Source organism: Caretta caretta, chromosome 4 (genome assembly GCF_965140235.1).
Source record: "Caretta caretta isolate rCarCar2 chromosome 4, rCarCar1.hap1, whole genome shotgun sequence".
NCBI classification, from domain to species: Eukaryota; Metazoa; Chordata; order Testudines; family Cheloniidae; genus Caretta; species Caretta caretta.
In genome coordinates this window covers 123159857-123180363 of record NC_134209.1, presented here as the reverse complement: position 1 = coordinate 123180363, position 20507 = coordinate 123159857, and the positions used below count along the sequence as shown (strand labels likewise).

The window sequence follows — 20507 nt, the reverse complement described above, 5'->3', positions numbered from 1 at the left end:
TAAAAAATCCCTGTAGTTACTGAAACCCTGTTCCGCTCCTTTTACATATAGATCTCTGCTCTCGTAGGCTAAGAGCTGCACTCTGAAGCTCAGGTGGGAATGCAACAGTGGAATCGAGAGAGACGGACGGTCTCTATGGTAGGCAGAGAAGAAATCCACTTTGCAGGTTAAAAATTAAAACCTTAAATTTCAGACGGACATCACCTGGTGGTAGATCAGACCATGGGTGTAACATGCCCCTCTTTTGGGAATGTTGCTTAGGAAGGCAGGTAGTTGCCTTCACTACCTGCAATTTCTGGATGGTGTTAAGGTGTAACTTCATGCAGTTTGCATTGCAGTAAACCAGTTTGAGGCTAGCAATATCAAAGGGAGCTGACAGATGCAAAGAGCACCATCTAATGGGATCATCATGCTAGGAGATCACTAACACAAATGGCTCTGTACTACATCAAAATCTACAACTGGGGTCAAAGAGACCTGAGCACTTCATACTATTAATGGTTTATTTTACCGTAGTGCCTACAAGCCAGCCATGTTGAGTACCCTATTGTGTTAGCTGCATGGTAAATAACTGTTCTGATTCCAGAATTCACAATCTAGGGAAGACATGATTTAACAAGTGGAGGAGACCAGCATATCTGGTGGGGTGGAAGGGTAACAAACAATAAGACATGCACAATTCTTAGCAAATCAGGAGCACAACTTGCCACCCAATTAGCCATTATCATGTTGCAATTTTGTGTATTTGTTACATTTGAGTTCAGTTTTGAGGAGACACAGTATTGGACAGCAGTTTTTTATATTTTAACTAAGAGGTTTTTCCCATATATAAGGGGTGGCAAGGGACAAAGTATGAAAGTTGCTTGTCAGAGACATGAAGAATCAGATAATCAGGGCAGGCGTTGTTGGCAGAGTGAAGAGAGGAGCGAACCTTGCAATCAAGGTAACAGAGCAGGGATATAGTGGGAAGGGCTTTGAAAGCAGTAACGGACAAGAATCTTAGCCGCATGGGCAGAGAGAAGAGGTCATTTTGGAGATGTTGTTTATTACTGTACCACGAGAGGTAAATAAATACTCTAGATGCTGCTAGAGCTGGTCTATTAGAATTGCAGCACTAACCTTCACCTTGGAGAAAGGAGGATTTGGGACAGGACGACAACTAGAGAGTTCAACATCAAGAGATAATTTCTTAATCAAAGGTTTAACAATTGCTTCCTTAAAAGACGCTAGTGTCCAGCCTTCTCAAAGAGCCGTTGATGGTAACTGAGGGCTGTTTACATTGAAAATGAAGGTGTAATTGTAGCGTGAGCAGGCATAACCATACTTGCTTTGACCTAGCTAACGCTGGCGACAATCGTAATGAAGATATGGCCGCATGGGTTAGCAAAGGTCATGGGTCAATTCCATTTGGAGCCCACCACTCCCTGAAAATCCTTGCTAGTCACATCAATCAACACTCGAGCAGAGACGTGCGTCTCCACCAAACAATTTAAAAGACAAAACGAACTGATCTGATATATATATATATATATATATATTAAGCATCTTTAAAAGGTGACCATTCAAAATAAGCCAGCTGCATTTCTGGCAAACATATACATTGTTCTCCTTGTAGATGTGAAAGAAACAATGATTCTGAATATTATTTTCCCAGTGAAAGAAAACTGATTAGCTACTTTCTTTTGACCAACTGAAAAAGAAAAATGTCTCATGACTGACATTCAAATGTAAAGTACAATATTAGCGTGTAACTCACATAACTGAGTTTACAATGACATCTTTGTTCTTTGGAAGGGATTGTTTTTATATCCTTAGAGGATTCTTTTTACAAAGCAAAGAGGTCAGCAATTGCAACCCAACAAAAAAAGGTACTCTGTAAATTCGAATGTGATCTTTTACTCTTTAGCTTTCTGAGAAGAGGGTGCGGGAGAGACGCAAATCTTGAAACAAACTGTGCACTCAAACATTCACCTGTTCTAAACAGATACACAACACAAAAGGGAAAAACTCTACTTATTACCTAATGAGCCTTGAAAAAATCACCAAATAAAAGAAGAGAGAAAAGGAAAAGAGATGACACAAGACTTGCCTTTCCCATAACAGACAGCAGTGGTGTATATCTGTTTAACTAGTCTCCCTGAAAGTCAGATATTTCAGTTTCAGTTTGTGAGATTTCATAAATGGATGTAAACACCATCAATCCAGTTGGTGAAAAAAGCAAAAAAAACTTTCCCTAGCATGTTACTTGCAAAAGGTTCAAGTCACAGAAAATTAATATTAAACAGATTTAAAGGAAAAGTTCTCACCATTCATACAGAAATAAAATGTTGGGTCAGAGTTTTCTTTTTGAACCCATTTGTCAATTCTTCGGATTCATGGGACTCCCACGTGCTGAACTATCTGTATTACCAATTACATGAAGGCAGAAGTCCTTCCTTGATACTTGAATAAGGCACTTGTCCACATAACAGATATAACCTACATACTTTAGGATCTACATTTCTGAATATCCAAAATTTATTTACAGGACTCGCAACATGGAAGGATCAAAAACTCATCATGTGGTTTTCCCACCAAAAAAGGAAAGACATTTTCTGTAAACAGGATTAATTTTATTACAATAAGCATTTAAAAAACAAAAAAACAAAAAACCCCACACACACGCACCCAGCTAACCTTTCTGATACATTGCAAAGCAATTAAGGAAGTGACATTTATTCTGCAGTGCATGCATGTGAGAGATTGTCCCAGCTTGCTGATGACTTTGGGATAAATAAAATCTTTGTCCCAAAGAGAACATTAAACACTTGAGTAGGAGCACACCCCTTCTGGAGTGATACATAGGTTGTATCCATCTCAGTTCAACCAATATAAAATATGCTCAAATTCAAATGGTATACCTGTGCTCATTAACAATAGCTCCTGCTCTATAACCACAATATTCATGCATCCAAACTCCCAGCTGCCAGAAATGGAGCCAGACACACAAGGAGGGTGAAGTAAAATATTTTATTGGACCAACTTCTGTTGGGGAGAGAAGCTTTAGAGCCACACAGAGCTCTTCTTCAGGTCTGGAAAAGGTACTTCCAGCATGACAACAAAATCCAAGGTGGAACAGATTGCTTAGCATAAATTAGTTAGCACAAACTGCAAGGGACCATCATGGTAGAGTGGCCTGTTTACACCTCTGCAGTCATAGGACAAAGAGAGGAGGTTACTGGGTTACAGGTTGTTGTAATAAGCCATAAAATCCCATCCCATACAGTATCTCTTTCAGTCAATGAGTTTTAGTTTCTTGCGGAGTAATGAATTTAACCTCCCAGGCTCGTCTTTTGAAAGTGTTGTGCATGTTTCCTTTGAGAATGAGAACTAATAGGTCAGACAGAGTTATTGCTTTGTGAAAAGTGGTCACCCAAAGGTGACAGGGTGTTTCTGTCTCATCATTTTCCTGTGACAGTTCATTCGAGACCACAGTGATGGTCTGGGTTCACCCACATAGTTGTTAGTGGGGCACTTAGTGCACTGGATGAAATATACTACATGTTGTGATTGGCATGTATAGGATCCATGGATCTTGAAAGGTGTTTTGTTTGAACACTCCACTCCAACAGAAATGTAGCCAGACGTACTCCTGGCTTTAGAACATTTTCTCCCCCATTTTCAATCAAATACAAAATATTTCATTTGTCTGAGAAAATACAGGTCTACAAGAAGAGACTAGTCTGAAACTTATTAAGCTGAATAAAGGCATATTTATGGACACAAAAAGACTCCAGAGCCACTTGCATCTCGTTGATGAAAGTGTGGTATACTGTCAGAAAAATGATCTGTATAACTTATTTTTTTGTTTAACTTTGCACTTTTTTACTTTCCATGAATCTTGCCACTCAACTCTGATTAGTTTACTAAAACAAGGTTTTAATACTCTTACCATTGTTGCGTATCAGTGGAAGGGTAGAGATATTTTCACTTATGGGGAACACGGCCAGTCAATTTCTGATTTTAGAATCGTTATCAGCAGTGATGTATGAATGAATCCGGAATAGTCATATGCCAGCATGCTGACGTAGAGAAAATTCTGGTTTTGACTTAAGAAAATTTGAGGGACAACACACACAATCACTTCTGACCACCACTGGACTATTATCAAAATGTGTTAAAACGTGTTGCATCCTAACAACTCCTCTCAATGGGATGGCCTCTGAGCACAAGACAGGTAATCTTTTGTTCATGAATCACCAACTTTAAGTGGCCATTTGGATAGTTTATTTGAAAAACAAAAACAAAGAGTCATCTCCCTGGAAAAAGTCTCACATGCCAAATTCAACACAATGATGTTTCACACCTTAAACCCCTCAAAAGGTAGGTTCACTCATTAATGTGATATTAACCATATTAGAGCTACTGTAACGCCGTTGTAAAATATCTTTTCGGAGCAAAAGTGAACATATTATTTTCAGCCTAATAAAAATCATTTCAGCTTCTACAGATGATAAACTAGACTAAATATTCCTTGTTGTACAGTACTGCATGATCAGTACTGTGCAAAATGAGCATTGTGCTCTTTATTATACTTGCCTGATAATTAAAGAAGCAACAAAAAGAAACGTTGCAAAGCAGCCTCTCCGACAGTCAGCATTTTTCTTGTGTCTTTGGTGCATTTCCCCACCACAGTTGTCACAGCAACGACACATACAGAAGCACAGTCCCACAAGAGGCAGTAACAGAACAAATAGCAATCCCAAAGCAGCAGACACTATAAAGCCGATTTCATAGTAGATTGCCTGCAATTCAGACAAAAATAACTGTAACAGCAGATCTTATATAGTTGTTGAAATTCAGATACAGCCCCTGCTTAAAAACGAAATTAAAGCTACAAGATCCACTAGTTACTGTAGGTTTCAGAGTAGCAGCCGTGTTAGTCTGTATTCACAAAAAGAAAAGGAGTACTTGTGGCACCTTAGAGACTAACCAATTTATTGGAGCATAAGCTTTCGTGAGCTACAGCATCCGATGAAGTGAGCTGTGGCTCACGAAAGCTTATGTGCAAATAAATTGGTTAGTCTCTAAGGTGCCACAAGTACTCCTTTTCTTTTTACTAGTTACTGTAGTCATTGGACTCAATGTTTTCTAAGTCACCAATACAAATCTAACAACATTTCTATCCCAAACAGATAAAAACATTGTAAATGTTGACAACTAACCTATCAAGAAGCGGTTTAAGCAGCATATTTAACAAGTAAACAAGCTCGTGATATTGATGCAACTTGCATTTTAATGGATTAAAAATGGGCACATTTGATTAGCAGGCCCACAATTTGATCAGTCTCTCATAGCTGTTCCAAAAAAACTATTTGAGACTACCAGCAACCCTAAATATACCAACATACTGTACTATGGTGGGAAATGATTTGTTTTTGTTCTTAAAAAAACAGATTTCAGTTATGAGTAGAAGGCCTGATTATGAAAACTGAAGAGAAATATTAAATGAAGGACTGTACCCACTTCAAAACAAAATGTAAAAATAGCTGAAAGAAAAAAAAAACATCAAGGGATGGATTTTAAACTCTGTAGGACAGAGGCTCTTGATCATCTACATTGCTATGCTCAGTTGGCAACAAACTAACAGCAACTAAAGGAAAGATTTTTCGAAGGCACAAAAGGCAGCTGGGAACCCAACTCCCTTTTAATCAGTGAGGTGGACGCTTAACTGTCCTTGGTGCCTTTGCAAACCTCCTGATAAGGGTATGTCTACAAAGCAAAGAAAAATCTGCAACTGGCCCATGCCAGCCAACTCAGGCTGTGCGGCTGTTCCATTGTTGAGGAGATTACCAGACTCAGGCTGGAGCCCAGCTCTGGGATCCTCCCAGGGAGGCTAGCCACAGGGTTTTCTATGTTGTGTAGACATACTCTAAACAGTGGTTCTCAACCTTTTTGGGCTCAGGATCCAGTTGTAAATGTTTATGGCCTGTGACGACCCAGTAAATAGTTTGGGGGTGAAGGCCCTGGGGTGGTTTGGTTGGGTGCTGCCTCCTGGGGTCTTGGGTCCCGCCTAGCACTCACCTCACAGTAGCAGCTCCTGTGCTGTGGGGCTAGCTGGGCTTGGCTCTCCGTTTTGGGCATTGCAACCTCCAGGGTTGCAGCTCCACTCAGGTTTGGCCCCGCCCCCCTGACTGGACCAAGTTTGTGAGAGTGGAGTTGTGACATGGCTCATGGAGTTGCAGTGCCACTCACTCAAATTTGGGCTACCCGGACTGCCGTTATCATGACGGTTGGGCCAAACTTGAGTGGTGCTGGGACCCCAGAGTTCGCAGTGCCTGGAGCAGGGAGGCGAGCCCTGCCAGACCTGTGAGACAGGAGTCACAGGAACTGCCACACGACCTTTGAAACATTCTGGCAACCCAAAATTGGGTCCTGACCCATGGGCTGAGAAGCTCTGTCCTCAAAGGCTATTAAAGTCACTTGGAAAAGTCTGTATTAACTTTAAGAGTACTATAATTATTACACTTACTACTTTGACTCATCCTGTATCTCTTGTATATAGTCTGTAAAGCAGTAGTATCTTGGCAGGAACAAGATGGAATAGATGTTGTATTGTCACTGAATACAAGTTACAAGTCATAATTTCTCACTAGCCATCAATCATCATACTTCACTCCTAATCATACTAAATCTGCTTCCAATCCCACCAGTCCTTGGGGAATAAAAATTGCTTCACATGCAGTGTCAATAGTAATCCACCATCATTAACACAGTTGTAATCGCTGACCTTATTGCCAATCCTAGAATAAACTCTAGGAGACTAGTGATGGTTTAGAACTGCTCTATGAATAAGAACAAGATAATTTTGGTTGGATTTAACAAGTCAAATACTTCGCCAAAGTTTGTTAAAAAGAAAATCAGAAAAGATTACGAAGTAACTAAAAATGAATAGAAATATGTTTTAGTAAGTTACCTGAACAATCTGGAACGTAACCAAATCAAAAGTGGCTTAAATGAAAAAACATCTCCATTTAGAATGACATGAAAAATAGTAATGCATGTTTTGACAGGAGTAGTGAATATAGTCCCTGCTAGTTTTGAGAAAAGAAAAAAAAAAAAAAGCGCAAGACACAGAGCACATCTACCAGATACAATGGAAGGCATTATTACCTGAAGAGTCAGGACAACATTTTCTGGCTGTGGAAGTCAAAGCAGATGGAGAATGTGTATAATGCACAGGCAGCATGCACAAAACCAAATCATGTGAGTAATTAATAATTAACCATAACTGAAACAATTAAAAATACCCAAAATAAAAATATAAAAGCCACTGAACTAAAAAAATTGCAGAGAAGCAGTAAATAATTAAGCCAAATATATTATGTAGTAGAGGATTTCTGATTGCCTTGGTAAGTTAAAAGGATTCAAGATTTCTTTATCCACCATAAATAGCACTCAACCTTAAAATGAAAACAGACCAGTTATTTTTGTATGGACCATCAGTTATATTTCCCCAAGACATTTCAGAGAAGAGGAGGGTCAGATATTGTATTAGTGCGCGGTTTCCCAAAGAATTCCAGCTGTCAGAGCTGTTCCACTATACTTTTGCTTTTTGAAGTTACAAATTGTTTTGGCATTAGGAGAAGCAATTCCAATAGCAGTTTTCGTGCCTTGGCACATTATACAGAAAGTTCATCTGCACTTTAAAAGTCTGTCGGAAACTTAAAACCTACAAGGGGGGACGGGACAGAAGGGAGAAATCTAATTCAACAGGGTCATAAGCGTTTCTGCTACCCCATTTGCCTTTTGAGAAAACAGGGGGGGAAATTCAGTCACGGGAGTTTAAGAAGCTACTCTCTTCCCTCTTGTTCTCAGAACTTATGCACAGATTAAAACAAAGAATTTCTTAAAGTTAGTTGTTTTTTTGCATCTTCGTGTGGCAATTCATACCCAATAGGGGTTTCCTCTTTTCCTGGTAAGTTAGAAAATAAGAGCAACCCAGCAGTTGTTTGTTGCTATACTGAAAGTGCAGAACTCACTGAGAAGAAAACATTTCCAAACCACCCAAAGACATGAAAAATTCCTGACACTATACTTAAACGTTTTTGCATCAGAAATGCCAATTCATCAAAACAGAAACTTTATAGAGCTGTCCAGATTTGATGGGAGGCTTCTCAGGTTGAGAATAAGCAACCTTAAATACCCCAGAATAAGCAACAGATGAGTGTTTAGGACGCACACCGGAGATGTGGGAGACCCAAGTTCAAGTCCCTGCTAGGGCTGTCGATTAATTGTAATAGCCATTTTAATCGCACTGTTAAACAATAGAATACCAACTGAAATTTATTAAATATTTTTGGATGTTTTTCTGCATTTTCAAATATATTTCAATTACAATGCAGAATAGAAAGTGTACAGTGCTCACTTTATATTATTTTGATTACAATATTTGCACTGTAAAAGTGATAACAAGAAATAGTATTTTTCAGTTCACCTCATACAAGTACTGTTGTGCAATCTCTCACAAAAATGCAGCTTACAAATGTAGATTTATTTTGTTACGTAACTGCACTCAAAAATAAATTGCAAAACTTTAGAGCCTACAAGTCCACTCAGTCCTATTTCTTGTTCAGCCAATCATTAAAGACAAGCACTTTTGTAGCTGGCATTGCAAGGTATACCTGCCAGATATGCTAAACATTCATATGCCCCTTCATGCTTCGGCCACCATTCCAGAGGACATGATTCCATGCTGATGATGCTTGTTAAAAAAAAATACATTAATTAAATTTGCGACTGAACTCCTGGGGGCAGAATTTACCCAGCACATGTTCGTTTTAAGAACACTTTCATTGCAGATTTGACAAAACACAAAGAAGATACCAATGAGAGATTTCTAAAGGTAGTTACAGCACTCGATCCAAGGTTAAAGAATCTAAAGTGCCTTCCAAAACCGGAGAGGGATGAGGTGTGGAGCATGCTTTCAGAAGTCTTAAAGAGCAACACTCTGATGCAGAAACGACAGAACCCAAAGCACCAAAATCAACCTTCTGCTGGTGGCATCTGATTCAGATGATGAAAATGAACATGCGGTCTGTACTGCTTTCGACTGTTATCAAGCAGAACCTGTCAGTATGGACTCATGTCCTCTGGAATGGTGGTTGAAGCATGAAGGGACATATGAATCTTTAGCACATCTGGCATGTAAATATCTTGCGAAGCCGGCTACAACAGTACCATGCGAATGCTTGTTCTCACTTTCAGGTGACATTGTAAACAAGAAGCAGGCAGCACTATCTCCTGCAAATGTAAACAAACTTATTTGCCTTAGTGATTGGCTGAACACGAAGTAGGACCGAGTGGACTTGTAGGTTCTAAAAAGTTTTGCATTGTTTTGTTTTTGAGTGCAGTTATTTTTTTGTACACAATTCTACATTTTTGAGTTCAACTTTCATCATAAAGAGATTGCACTACAGTACTTGTACTAGGTGAACTGAAAAATACTATTTTTTTTTGTTTTTTTACAGTAAAAATATTTGTAATAAAAAAATAAGTGAGCACTGTACACTTTGTACTCTTTTGTTGTAATTGAAATCAATATATTTGAAAATGTAGAAAACATCAATATTTAAATGGTATTCTACTATTGTTTAATAGAGCAATTAATCACACGATTAATTTTTAATTGCTTTGATAGTCCTAGTCCCTGCCCTGTCATTCTCCCACATCCCCAAATGCCCTGAACACCAAGATACATTGGCCATTCGGAGGAGGGTCTCTCTCTGGTTTTCATGAAAAAACTGCAACAGTCTCCATTTCATCCCACTGTGGAACAGGAAAAATTTCAAAAATCTGAAAAAGTTTTGTGGGATGGGAAACCTGTTTCTGTTCCAGCTCCAATTAAGATGCCCATCTACCCAAACTATGAGATATGGATATTTATTATATGTGCCTCCTGAAACTCCATGCAACTCTTATTGGAAATGTCATCACATTTAGCTACAATGTATCTAAGGTGGTAATGGCACTGGATATATTTTTCATAAAAACAAATTTTATTCTTCATTGTAAATGGGTACCAAAATTTGATTTAGAAAATAAAAAAGTAAGTTAATCTTTCTCACAAAAAAATAAAACAAACAACCCCTAAAATCATGGCAGCATGATCAATTGGGTATCTGTGGGGACATCACCTTCTGCCAGGATAAACCAAAAATTGACTGGAACAGCGGTTATTTATATTCTAACATACCTGAGATAGCCACAGAGGGTGCTGAGACAACTACGAAGACAATAGTATAGTTTAAAAATGAATTTATTAGGAGGATTTACTACACAGGATTACAACTGACAGTGGTTTCAAGTTTCCTGTGAATTCTATGAAGTAGCAGGGAATGACTGACGGATGTCACCGACGATCTAAACGCCTTGTTCAAAGGGTCAGTCAGTCCATGAAATTCAACCTCTAGGCTTACTTCTATGTATGCAAGGTGTTTTGTTTGGCCCTGCAGCCTCTAATGCATCATCACCAAACAACCCCCCCAAAAGAACTTGTGAGATCGGGAGGAACTTGGTACAGCCTTAGGACAAGTTCCAAACATCTGGATACTAGGCAAAGGATATCAGGCTATTGGAGTAAGAGGCTCAGTATCAGAAAGGCTTCCCAGAAAGGCCTCAGGCCAGTGGGCATGAGTCTAGGGACCAGATTTGTTTTCCTGAGAGCACACAACACCATTCACAGCATGCTCCAGTACCCTATAACCTAGCAGATGGTACAAAGTATCATGTCACCAATCTGGGCCCAGTTAAGGTCCCTACTGCAGGAATTCAACCCACCACAGTGCTTGAGACATGGCCCATTGTGCTTGAGTATGGCTCAAGGAAATGAATTAGTACCACATCCAAATTGGGTTGTATTCCCTGCTGTTGCTGGATATCTCGAGAATGTACACTATTCTAGGGTAACCATGCCATAGGGAGAAGGTAGGGAAAACATGTTTTTGTAATCACTTTAATCTAAAAAAAAATATTTTATCAATGGAATGTGGAAACTCAGCTGTCTGAAGGTAGTAACTGGAACCAGCCTACGAACTGAGCAACTACAGTTTTCTATGTTTAAACATTTTTGGACAAAAGCAAATACTTTTGCTTAACACAAAGCCAGAGCTTAGTTTCTGTGTGACAGATACAATCACATTTTTATACCTGGAATACTAGTGAAAACTGCTGCTAAGGTTGCCTGAGTAATTCTATTTTAAAGTATATTTTCAGTCAGTTTTTGGACCTCCCATGACATCAAAAAACCAACATATATAGGAAAAAAAGACAAATAATATATATTTTACAATAAATATTTACATGCAATCATTGTGTATGCTAAAAATAAGCATTATTATAGGGTTAAAATGATTCTGGTATCTGAAGGCCAGCAGGAATTCCTGGTTCATAACTAGAAAACAAAAAAGGGCAGATTTTTACTAAACATTTTGGCTTCAAATATTAGTTTTGCACAAAAGATTCCACACATTTCATGAACACTTACTTGCAAAAATTTTCTTAGTATTTTTCAAAAAAGAATTTTACATGGTATTTTATTTGAAACCATGAAAATAGTTAGTCAGATGTCAATCAATCATATATCCAATTGTTAGTTTCAATTATTCTTCTCTATTTAAGGAAGAGAGTCTCAATGTTTCAACTAAATTATGAATACACACACTTCCATTACTATGTGTAGACAAATTACCTTTTGATAATCATCCTGCACATTTCCAAACGTCTGCTGTGCTAGCTTTTTGATGAGATCTGAAAATAAGCAAGAACATTCCAGAGTTTTAGATAACGTAAGTTAGAAAATATTAGTAAATTATATTGCTGGTTAGGTGGGATGAAACTGAGAACAGAAATCAAAGATGACAGACAAATATACCCAAGTTTCTATAACTACAGTAGAATACTACATTTTTAAACACACCTGTAAATTTTATGAGAATGTTGAAAGATAACGAGGTTAAGAAGGTCATACCGAGAAGCAGTAAGGTTATTTTTGTTGAGGTGATCTTATGTGCCATAGAGACCAGTGAAATCAAATCAGATACTAGGTTACCTACTACTTAGGCATATTGATTTGGGCAATTTTAATGCACCTTGTTTGTGCCAGGTCAAGCATATCTTCATTGGAAACCACCTACTAAGCAATTAAGTTTTTTTATCATAACAATCTTCTAAATTAAATTATACACACACACACACACCCCCCACGGAACTGTATAACTGGTGCTCAAATATTCTGGTGTGGATATTCAATACAGCTTTTTTGGGGGGTGGAGGTAAGGGTGTGGCTTGGGCAGGGAATCACTGTACCTGCAAAAAGAAAAAGGAGTGGCACCTTAGAGACTAACAAATTTATTTGAGTATAAGCTTTTGTGAGCTACAGCTCACTTCATCGGATGCATTCAGTGGAAAATACAGTGGGGAGATTTATATACATAGAAAACATGAAACAATGGGTGTTACCATACACACTGTAATGAGAGGTTTCAGAGTAGCAGCCGAATTAGTCTGTATTCGCAAAAAGAAAAGGAGTACTAGTGGCACCTTAGAGACTACACATTTGTTAGTCTCTAAGGTACCACTAGTACTCCTTTTCTTTTTACTGTAAGAAGAGTGATCACTTAAGGTGAGCTATTACCAGCAGGAGAGCAGGGGGTGGGGGGGGAAGGAAGGAAAACGGGACTTTTGTAGTGATAATCAAGGTGGGCCATTTCCAGCAGTTGACAAGAATGTCTGAGGAACAGTTGGGTGGGGGGTGGAAATAAACAAGGGGAAATAGTTTTACTTTGTGCAATGACCCATCCACTCCCAGTCTCTATTCAAGCCTAAGTTAATTGTATCCAGTTTGCAAATTAATTCCAATTCAGCAGTCTCTCGTTGAAGTCTGTTTTTGAAGGTTTTTTGTTGAAGAATTGCAACTTTTAGGTCTGTAATCGAGTGACCAGAGAGATTGAAGTGTTCTCCAACTGGTTTTTGAATGTTATAATTCTTGACATCTATTTGTGTCCATTGATTCTTTTACGTAGAGACTGTCCAGTTTGACCAATGTACATGGCAGAGAGGCATTGCTGGCACATATGACGGCATATATCACATTGGTAGATGTGCAGGTGAATGAGCCTCTGATAGTGTGGCTGATGTGATTAGGCCCTATGATGGTGTCCCCTGAATAGATATGTGGACACAGTTGGCAACAGGCTTTGTTGCAAGGATAGGTTCCTGGATTAGTGGTTCTGTTGTGTGGTGGGTGGTTGCTGGTGAGTATTTGCTTCAGGTTGGGGGGCTGTCTGTAAGCAAGGACTGGCCTGTCTCCCAAGATCTGTGAAAGTGATGGGTCATCCTTCAGGATAGGTTGTAGATCCTTGATCATGCGCTGGAGAGGTTTAGTTGGGGGCTGAAGGTGATGGTTAGTGGCGTTCTGTTATTTTTTTTGTTGGGTCTGTCCTGTAGTAGGTGACTGCTGGGTACTCTTCTGGCTGTGTCAATCTGTTTCTTCACTTCAGCAGGTGGGTATTGTAGTTGTAAGAATGCTTGATAGAGATCTTGTAGGTGTTTGTCTCTGTCTGAGGGGTTGGAGCAAATGCGGTTGTATCATAGAGCTTGGCTGTAGACAATGGATTGTGCGGTGTGGTCTGGATGAAAGCTGGAGGCATGTAGGTAGGAATAGCAGTCAGTAGGTTTCTGGTATAGGGTGGTGGTTATGTGACCATCGCTTATTAGCGCCATAGTGTCCAGGAAGTGGATCTCTTGTGTGGACTGGTCCATGCTGAGGTTGATGGTGGGATTGAAATTGTTGAAATCATGGTGGAATTCCTCAAGGCTTCTTTTCCATGGGTCCAGATGATGAAGACGTCATCAATGTAGTGCAAGTAGAGTAGGAGCATTAGGGGACGAGAGCTGAGGGAGCGTTGTTCTAAGTCAGCCATAAAAATGTTGGCATACTGTGGGGCCGTGGGGTACTCATAGCAGTGCTGCTGATTTGAAGGTATACATTGTCCCCAAATGTGAAATGGCCCACCTTGATTATCACTACAAAAGGTCCCCCCCCCCAGCCCGCTCTCCTGCTGGTAATAGCTCACCTTACCTGATCACTCTCGTTACAGTGTGTATGGTAACACCCATTTTTTCACATTTTCCATGTATATAAATCTCCCCAAGGCATTTTCCACTGAATGCATCCGATGAAGTGAGCTGTAGCTCACGAAAGCTTATGCTCAAATAAATTGGTTAGTCTCTAAGGTGCCACAAGTCCTCCTTTTCTTTTAGCGAATACAGACTAACACGGCTGCTACTCTGTACCTGCAAACTTGCTGGAGGGAGATCTGAGGGCCTTCACTGCCTATCACTGGCAGACAGATAAAAGAAAGCTTTCATCTTATTATCTGTGTTGCATCTATTCTGAAGCTCAAGGAGGATTAAGAGTTCTGAGGACTGAAGTCCCCAGAACTCTTAATCCAGCATTTTTCAAAAACAAAAAATAGAAGATGATGAAATAGTTTGTACTGCAAAGCATCATCATCTGGGGAAGACTGAAAAATGCTGGAAAAATGGAGCCGAATGCCTCAGGAACAAAGGTACATATAAAAGCTGCCTGGAAGGCAGAGAATCCTATTCAAGGAAAATATTTTGAAACATGGCTATTAAACACTTTAAATGTTAGCAGACCTCTGATGGAAAGGACACACAGAATTGCAGGAGCGATAAGCAACACACCAAAAGCTACAGTTGTGAGATTACAAACATATTGCGATCAACAAGGAGTCCCTACTACAGCAAAATCAGTAACAGAGGCCAAGGACTCTGGGAAGAGAATTTATATTTCCCATGATTTTTCAGCTGCAATACAGAAACACAAAAGCAGAATGTAACCAACCCATTGATGCAACAACTCCACACCAGACAAATTCAATGAACTGACTTAGCCAAACACATTGCAGATTTTCTACAAATACACTACACACCTTTCCCACATCAACAGAAACACTGAATTTCATCAAAAAAACTTCAATATCTAAAATAAACTAGGGACACACCTGGTGCACAGAAGTTTAATATAAATTCCTTATTTCTCTGACAGACGTATTTTATAACAATCAACAATGGTTTAAAATTTTCCTTTATCCTTTTAATGTAGTAATTAATAACAGATAAATGAGAGCCAGTAACACTTCTGGAATGGAGGAGGTACTTTAAGCCAAAGTTTTATGGGAAAGAGTGGATTTATTTATAATCAGACTTGCACATGCCCCATTGTTTTATTAAAAAAATGGGCCAGATCCTCAGCTGGTGTAAATTGATATAGCTCTACTGAACTAAATGAAGCTGTGCCGATTTACACTGAGTAGTTGGTCCTTTATTTGTCATTTATTTACAGAGCCCAGCCTCGAACCAGCCACTTATACAAGGTACAATCAAGATCTCATACAAGATTAGAAAAGCTCTCTGAATACAATACAAAAGCTTCTTGAGAATGGCCAATAATGGGAAATCAGCTTTTCACAAGGACTAACTGCTTTTATATTCTGAACATGGGGAAGTATGGGCCTAGAAAGGATATTGGATTCTGCAAGAATAGGCATAAAACAACAAGTTTCCCATACTTGCAACAAAAAAAGTTTCAAGCAAGCCATGGCTGTGCTACCTGCAGATAAGAAATTAAAAAAAAAAAATGTTGAAATTACAAGGGCACTGGTATTGCATCCTACTGAACAGTGAAAAGAACCCTCCCCCCCTTAAGGCTAATGCTGTTACGTCAGCAGCTAATAAAATACTAGTGGACCCTAACTTAAGGGAATTTCATAGTAGAGCTGGTCAAAAATTTACTAGTGGAACAGTCTTCCATTGAAAAATGCTGAATCAACTCCAAAAATTTTGATAAAAAAAATAATTGAAACCCTTTTTTGATATTTATATTACACAACAGTACCTAATATAAAAGTGAAAACAATCAAAACAGAAGCACTTTGATAAGGTCATTTTGATATTTCTGAAACAAAACGTTTCAGAATTTTAGTTCTGTGGGAAATTTTAAATTTTTGTTCCAATTGGGGATGATAGGAGATTTCAAAACACCGGAATTTTCTGTGGAATGGAAATAAAGTTTCACAACCAGTGTAACTTTGTAGGCACCTTTGCCTTTTGGAATAAAGAATTAAACAGAAGTCAGCCAAATGCCATATGTTTAAAGAAACAAATAAGAAAACAAAGAAGAGTCAACTAACTTATTTCTTATTTTAATGAATTTGAAAAGGCTCTGAATTGTGGTTCTGAATCACAGAAGTTTTACTTAGCTAGACACGATTACCTCACTATTAGAGCTGTCATTCAAGACTGATGGAACTAATTAGAAAATACTATGAAAAATTGATGGAGAAAATAGTTTTTCAAACTGTGTGAATTACTGCATACACTCCAAAGCAAGCCCAACAGAAACAAACTATCTTTAACTTCCTGATCATCAAGATTGATATGTATTGTTTAGCAATTAGTCCCTTCAAGTAATTAGGCAAACTGTGCATTAAATACTGTATGAAGTTCAGATTTCACTCCATGTGTTGAGCTATTCACCAAATAACGTGAACACTACTCGAACAATACTACTTTTCTCTATTTTTAGAAAGCCCATCGCCTCTGCATTCACTCTTGGTAAGGTTTCCAGATATGCCACAGACTACTAATCCTCTCTGACCAGGTGTCAGTCATTTATGTGAACAGCTATCTTCTCTATGATTTAATATTTTAGAAGTTCTTTGGTATCAACTGTAGTAACACCTGTCATAATGAACTCATTTGATATTAAATGTGGAAGTCATTAAACATTATATTAAATGTGCATTCAGGAGCAATAGCATCACTGTTGTAAGTTTTTGACAACACAAGTCTTACTCCTACCAGGTGACAAATCTTTCTACATTTTACACCACTCTGTAGAAGTCTATAAAATGGAAGGATTCCGCAACTTGAACATATTTATCGAGTCCAATTCTTATTTCCAAAATAAAACTAACAGGAAGGCATTGTGAAAAAGCACGGTGACCTCTATTTACAAATTAACTGGATTCATTTTTAAGTCCATGACTGAACAGATGTATGCATTGTTTCATATGACCAGTAATCCAAGGCTTTAACATAGAACACATTTTATCACTGAGGTTAAAGAGCTTTACTTTATAAGGCTCACTTACAATACTAATTACGTTAATACTTTACTCAGTCTCTTTCCGGCTTTCCACACACAAGCAAGATGCCATCTGCCCTAACAGACTGAACTATTGACTTATTACACCACCATCTTACTGATATTAGCACCTTCTTGCAGAGCTTCATAGAAAGACTCCTTTCCTTGTGGTGTGAGTGTTGTGCAGATGTTTCCAGGTACACCTGTTCAATGTTGTAATACTCAGACCATAAAGGTTGCTTCTTGGCACTATTCAACAGACAGGGATGGCAAAAGAGAATAGAGACTTAACAATAAGCCGTCTGGATATTAACAACTAACACAACAAACTGGAACACAATTCCCACTGCCAGGAAAGTTTTACAGGACTAGGTGACAGAAAAAAGGAAGCAAACAAACAAAAGTTGGGACAATACAATTGGTAGGGGGTCTATTTAAGTGGCAGAGAAATCACTTTTTTTGCAGCTTGGTCAAGGCAGAAATAATTTCATTGATATGAAATTTGCTATTTATGCTGTGATCAACCCAGGAAAAATGTGTGATTTCTCCACAGTGTTTCTCAAACTTGGGGCACATGGCCCAAAAAGGGGGTCGCAAGCCTCTTAGGGGGTCATGATATTGCCATGCTTATTTCTCTGCTGCTGCTGGTCGCACTGCCTGACCCTGGGTGGCAGGAGAGCAGCGGCTGCCGCCCAGATCAAAAGGCAGTGCTGCCACCAGAACAGAAGTAAGGGTGTGGCCAGCAGCTGCCACTCTCCACTCTGCCTTCAAGGGCTGGGCGGCCAGAAACCAGATTTCACGGGGTGTGGGGGGACCATATTTCACAATCCATGATGCAATTTTCACAGCAGCAAATTTGGTAGATCCCTAACCACTGGGGATATTATTCTTGTTCTGAGCGCCTACAAAAAGAGCATTTAAAAAAAAATTAATTACTTTGGGCCAAATTCAGTCCCAGTGTCACTCCAGTAAAGTCAATGAAGTTACACCAGAAATACATTTGCCCCATTATGCTTAATACAGAATATTAGTCCCTGATTCTGCAAAGTAATTAAGCATTTGCCTAATTTTAAGTGAGTAGCACCTATTACTTCAATGGGGCTATTTCAATGCGCAAGTACCTTGCTGACTCTGGGACTCTAAGACAATGATGGAAAACTACATCATGATAAAGTTGCTCACCACTTTAATACTGTTAAAATGCTCTCACTCTTAACGCCTGGTATTTCATAGCATAACTCAAGTCAACAGGATTACTCATATGCTTAAAGTTAAGCATGTGCTTAAGTGCTTTTCTGGATTGCTGTCCATGTGAGTACATCTAGTGTCAAAATAAGCAATTTCACAATGTTTAGAAAATTTACCTATTAGCATGAAATGAATGTATTACTTCTACTTCAAACTCATTGTTTCTTTTAAAACATGACTTGTAAAGGTCTGCCCCAGGTTTTAATGCAAACTTTCAAGATTAATTAATGCACACAAGTTTCATGCTGATCACTGGAAATATCAAAAAAATAGCTAGTGATCTCCCAGAAAAGATAAGTGGAAGTTCAGTTTGTCATCAATTAAAGTCTTTGTTTTGACTTCATGGGACTGATCCAAAGCCAACTGAAGTCAGTCGGAATCCTTTTGTTGACTTCAATAGGAGTTGGATCTGATCCTGAGTGAAGAGGTCCACTCAGTCTGGAATCTAGGCTACTGCTCCTTGTTGCCACATCACTGCCAGGTAGCTTTGCTCCCTAGCCAACTACTTGGCTTTCAGCACCCAGCATAGCTCCTTATTCCAGCAGCCCCCCAATCAGCTCTAGTTTCCTACTACCTCAGTCAGACAAGAATCCCTAGTGGCAGGGGCAATGGCAGAAGGACCCCGCACACAGGCTGTTGCAGAGTGGGACAGGTCCCCCTGTGTAGGTCATTTCTGCCCTGCTTACGCTAAGGAATCTTTACCCTCCTCAAGCAAGGAGAAAGTCCACAAGATTCAGCCCTCTCCCAGGGCAGACACCAGGCAGGCAGTCCACTTGATATGGGAAGCACTTGAGCTAAGGCAGGGATCCAGATGGGGACCAAGTGTTCCCTCTTTCCTCCCTGCTTATGTTCCTTGTAGCCTTCAGGCCTGTGCATGAAGTGTCTACACTGCAGTAGGGAGTGAGTGGCCAAGCCTATTCCTCCCCACACTCCAAGCTCTAGTGGATAGGGACTCTGGAGCAGGTAAGAGAGCTTACTCCTCTTCTCACACAGTCTCCTTCAGGCAGTTTACACCCATTTTCCTGAAGTATGATGGAATTAGGGGTCTTTCCTCATAGTAGCCCTGTCCCTTTATATTTTGGCACGGTCTCTCTCCATGCAGTTGCTAGCATCATCTTCAAGGTTAACTGGTTTCCTTAGCAATCAGGTCATTCAGCTACCATTCTTTTGCCCCCCTCTGTCAAAGAAACTCCTTACTTAAGTGCAATCCGCGCATTACATTCTTCCTGCATAAAACCTGGAAGTTTTGTAAATCAGGCTTACTATCGGTACTGTTCAAAGGTACAAAAAAAGAGGGAAAGGACTTGCATGAAAGAATTACTTAATAGTAGAGATATATGCCTTGTATTTCAAAGCACATACCCTTTGTGAGCTGGCCACATCTTGGACAGAAAAGGTAGAAATCTGGTAATCATTCCTCACGGTCATAGGACATTACAGAACTGATGTTTGCAGACATAACTTTTGGGTGCATGTTCTGAAGTCCAAGACTACACCTCCTAGTTCTCTCTCAGGAAGAATGTCCAGGGTTATCAGAGGGTCTGCTACAACCTGTGCTGTGTCTAGTTTGTTGGGCTTCTTGAAGGAAACAAAGATATTCGTCCTGCCTAGTAAACTGCCATTCTCTGGAGGAGCCCACCAGCATGGAAGTCCCACTTGAGTACTTTGTATACAGTTGGTTTATCTAGTAATGTATTTCAGAGTTCTCCGTTTTGAATTAGAGACTGAGCATAAGGAAGCTTTGAGTGGAGCAAAATGAGCCAGGACTGCCGGAAGGGTGGCTATAATGGGCATTAAAAAAAAATTAGCAGTTAGCCAGTTGACAATAGTCTTTAAAATAATTCAGATAATTGTAAATAACTTCCCATATTCACATATTTTAAATGCTGTTAAATAATAAACTCATGCAAGTTGTAGGAAAACATGCTTCTTATGCCACATTAGTATGTTTCATAGAAACCCCACAAAAACAACGTTGTGCTGCCCCAGGGGATCCTGGAAACCCTCACAAACATCACCAAACCGATTCAATGCTCAGTGGACTTAA

At 39.3% G+C, this 20507-nt stretch overlaps 1 protein-coding gene across 10 annotated transcripts in view; it reads right to left on the bottom strand.

Moving 5' to 3' along the window:
* PROM1 (prominin 1) overlaps positions 1-20507 on the bottom strand; it is a 93141-nt gene that overhangs the window by 46603 nt on the left and 26031 nt on the right. For 7 of the 10 annotated variants that reach the window (XM_048848791.2, XM_048848795.2, XM_048848796.2 and 4 more), the window contains exons 3-5: positions 11729-11787; positions 7153-7179; positions 4579-4784 (exon numbers count right to left, since the gene is read on the bottom strand). In XM_048848791.2, the coding sequence (XP_048704748.2) occupies positions 4579-4784; positions 7153-7179; positions 11729-11787 (292 nt within the window). The remainder of the gene's footprint in view (positions 1-4578; positions 4785-7152; positions 7180-11728; positions 11788-20507) is intronic. The other 3 variants (XM_048848793.2, XM_048848794.2, XM_048848798.2) reach the window with 1 other exon arrangement.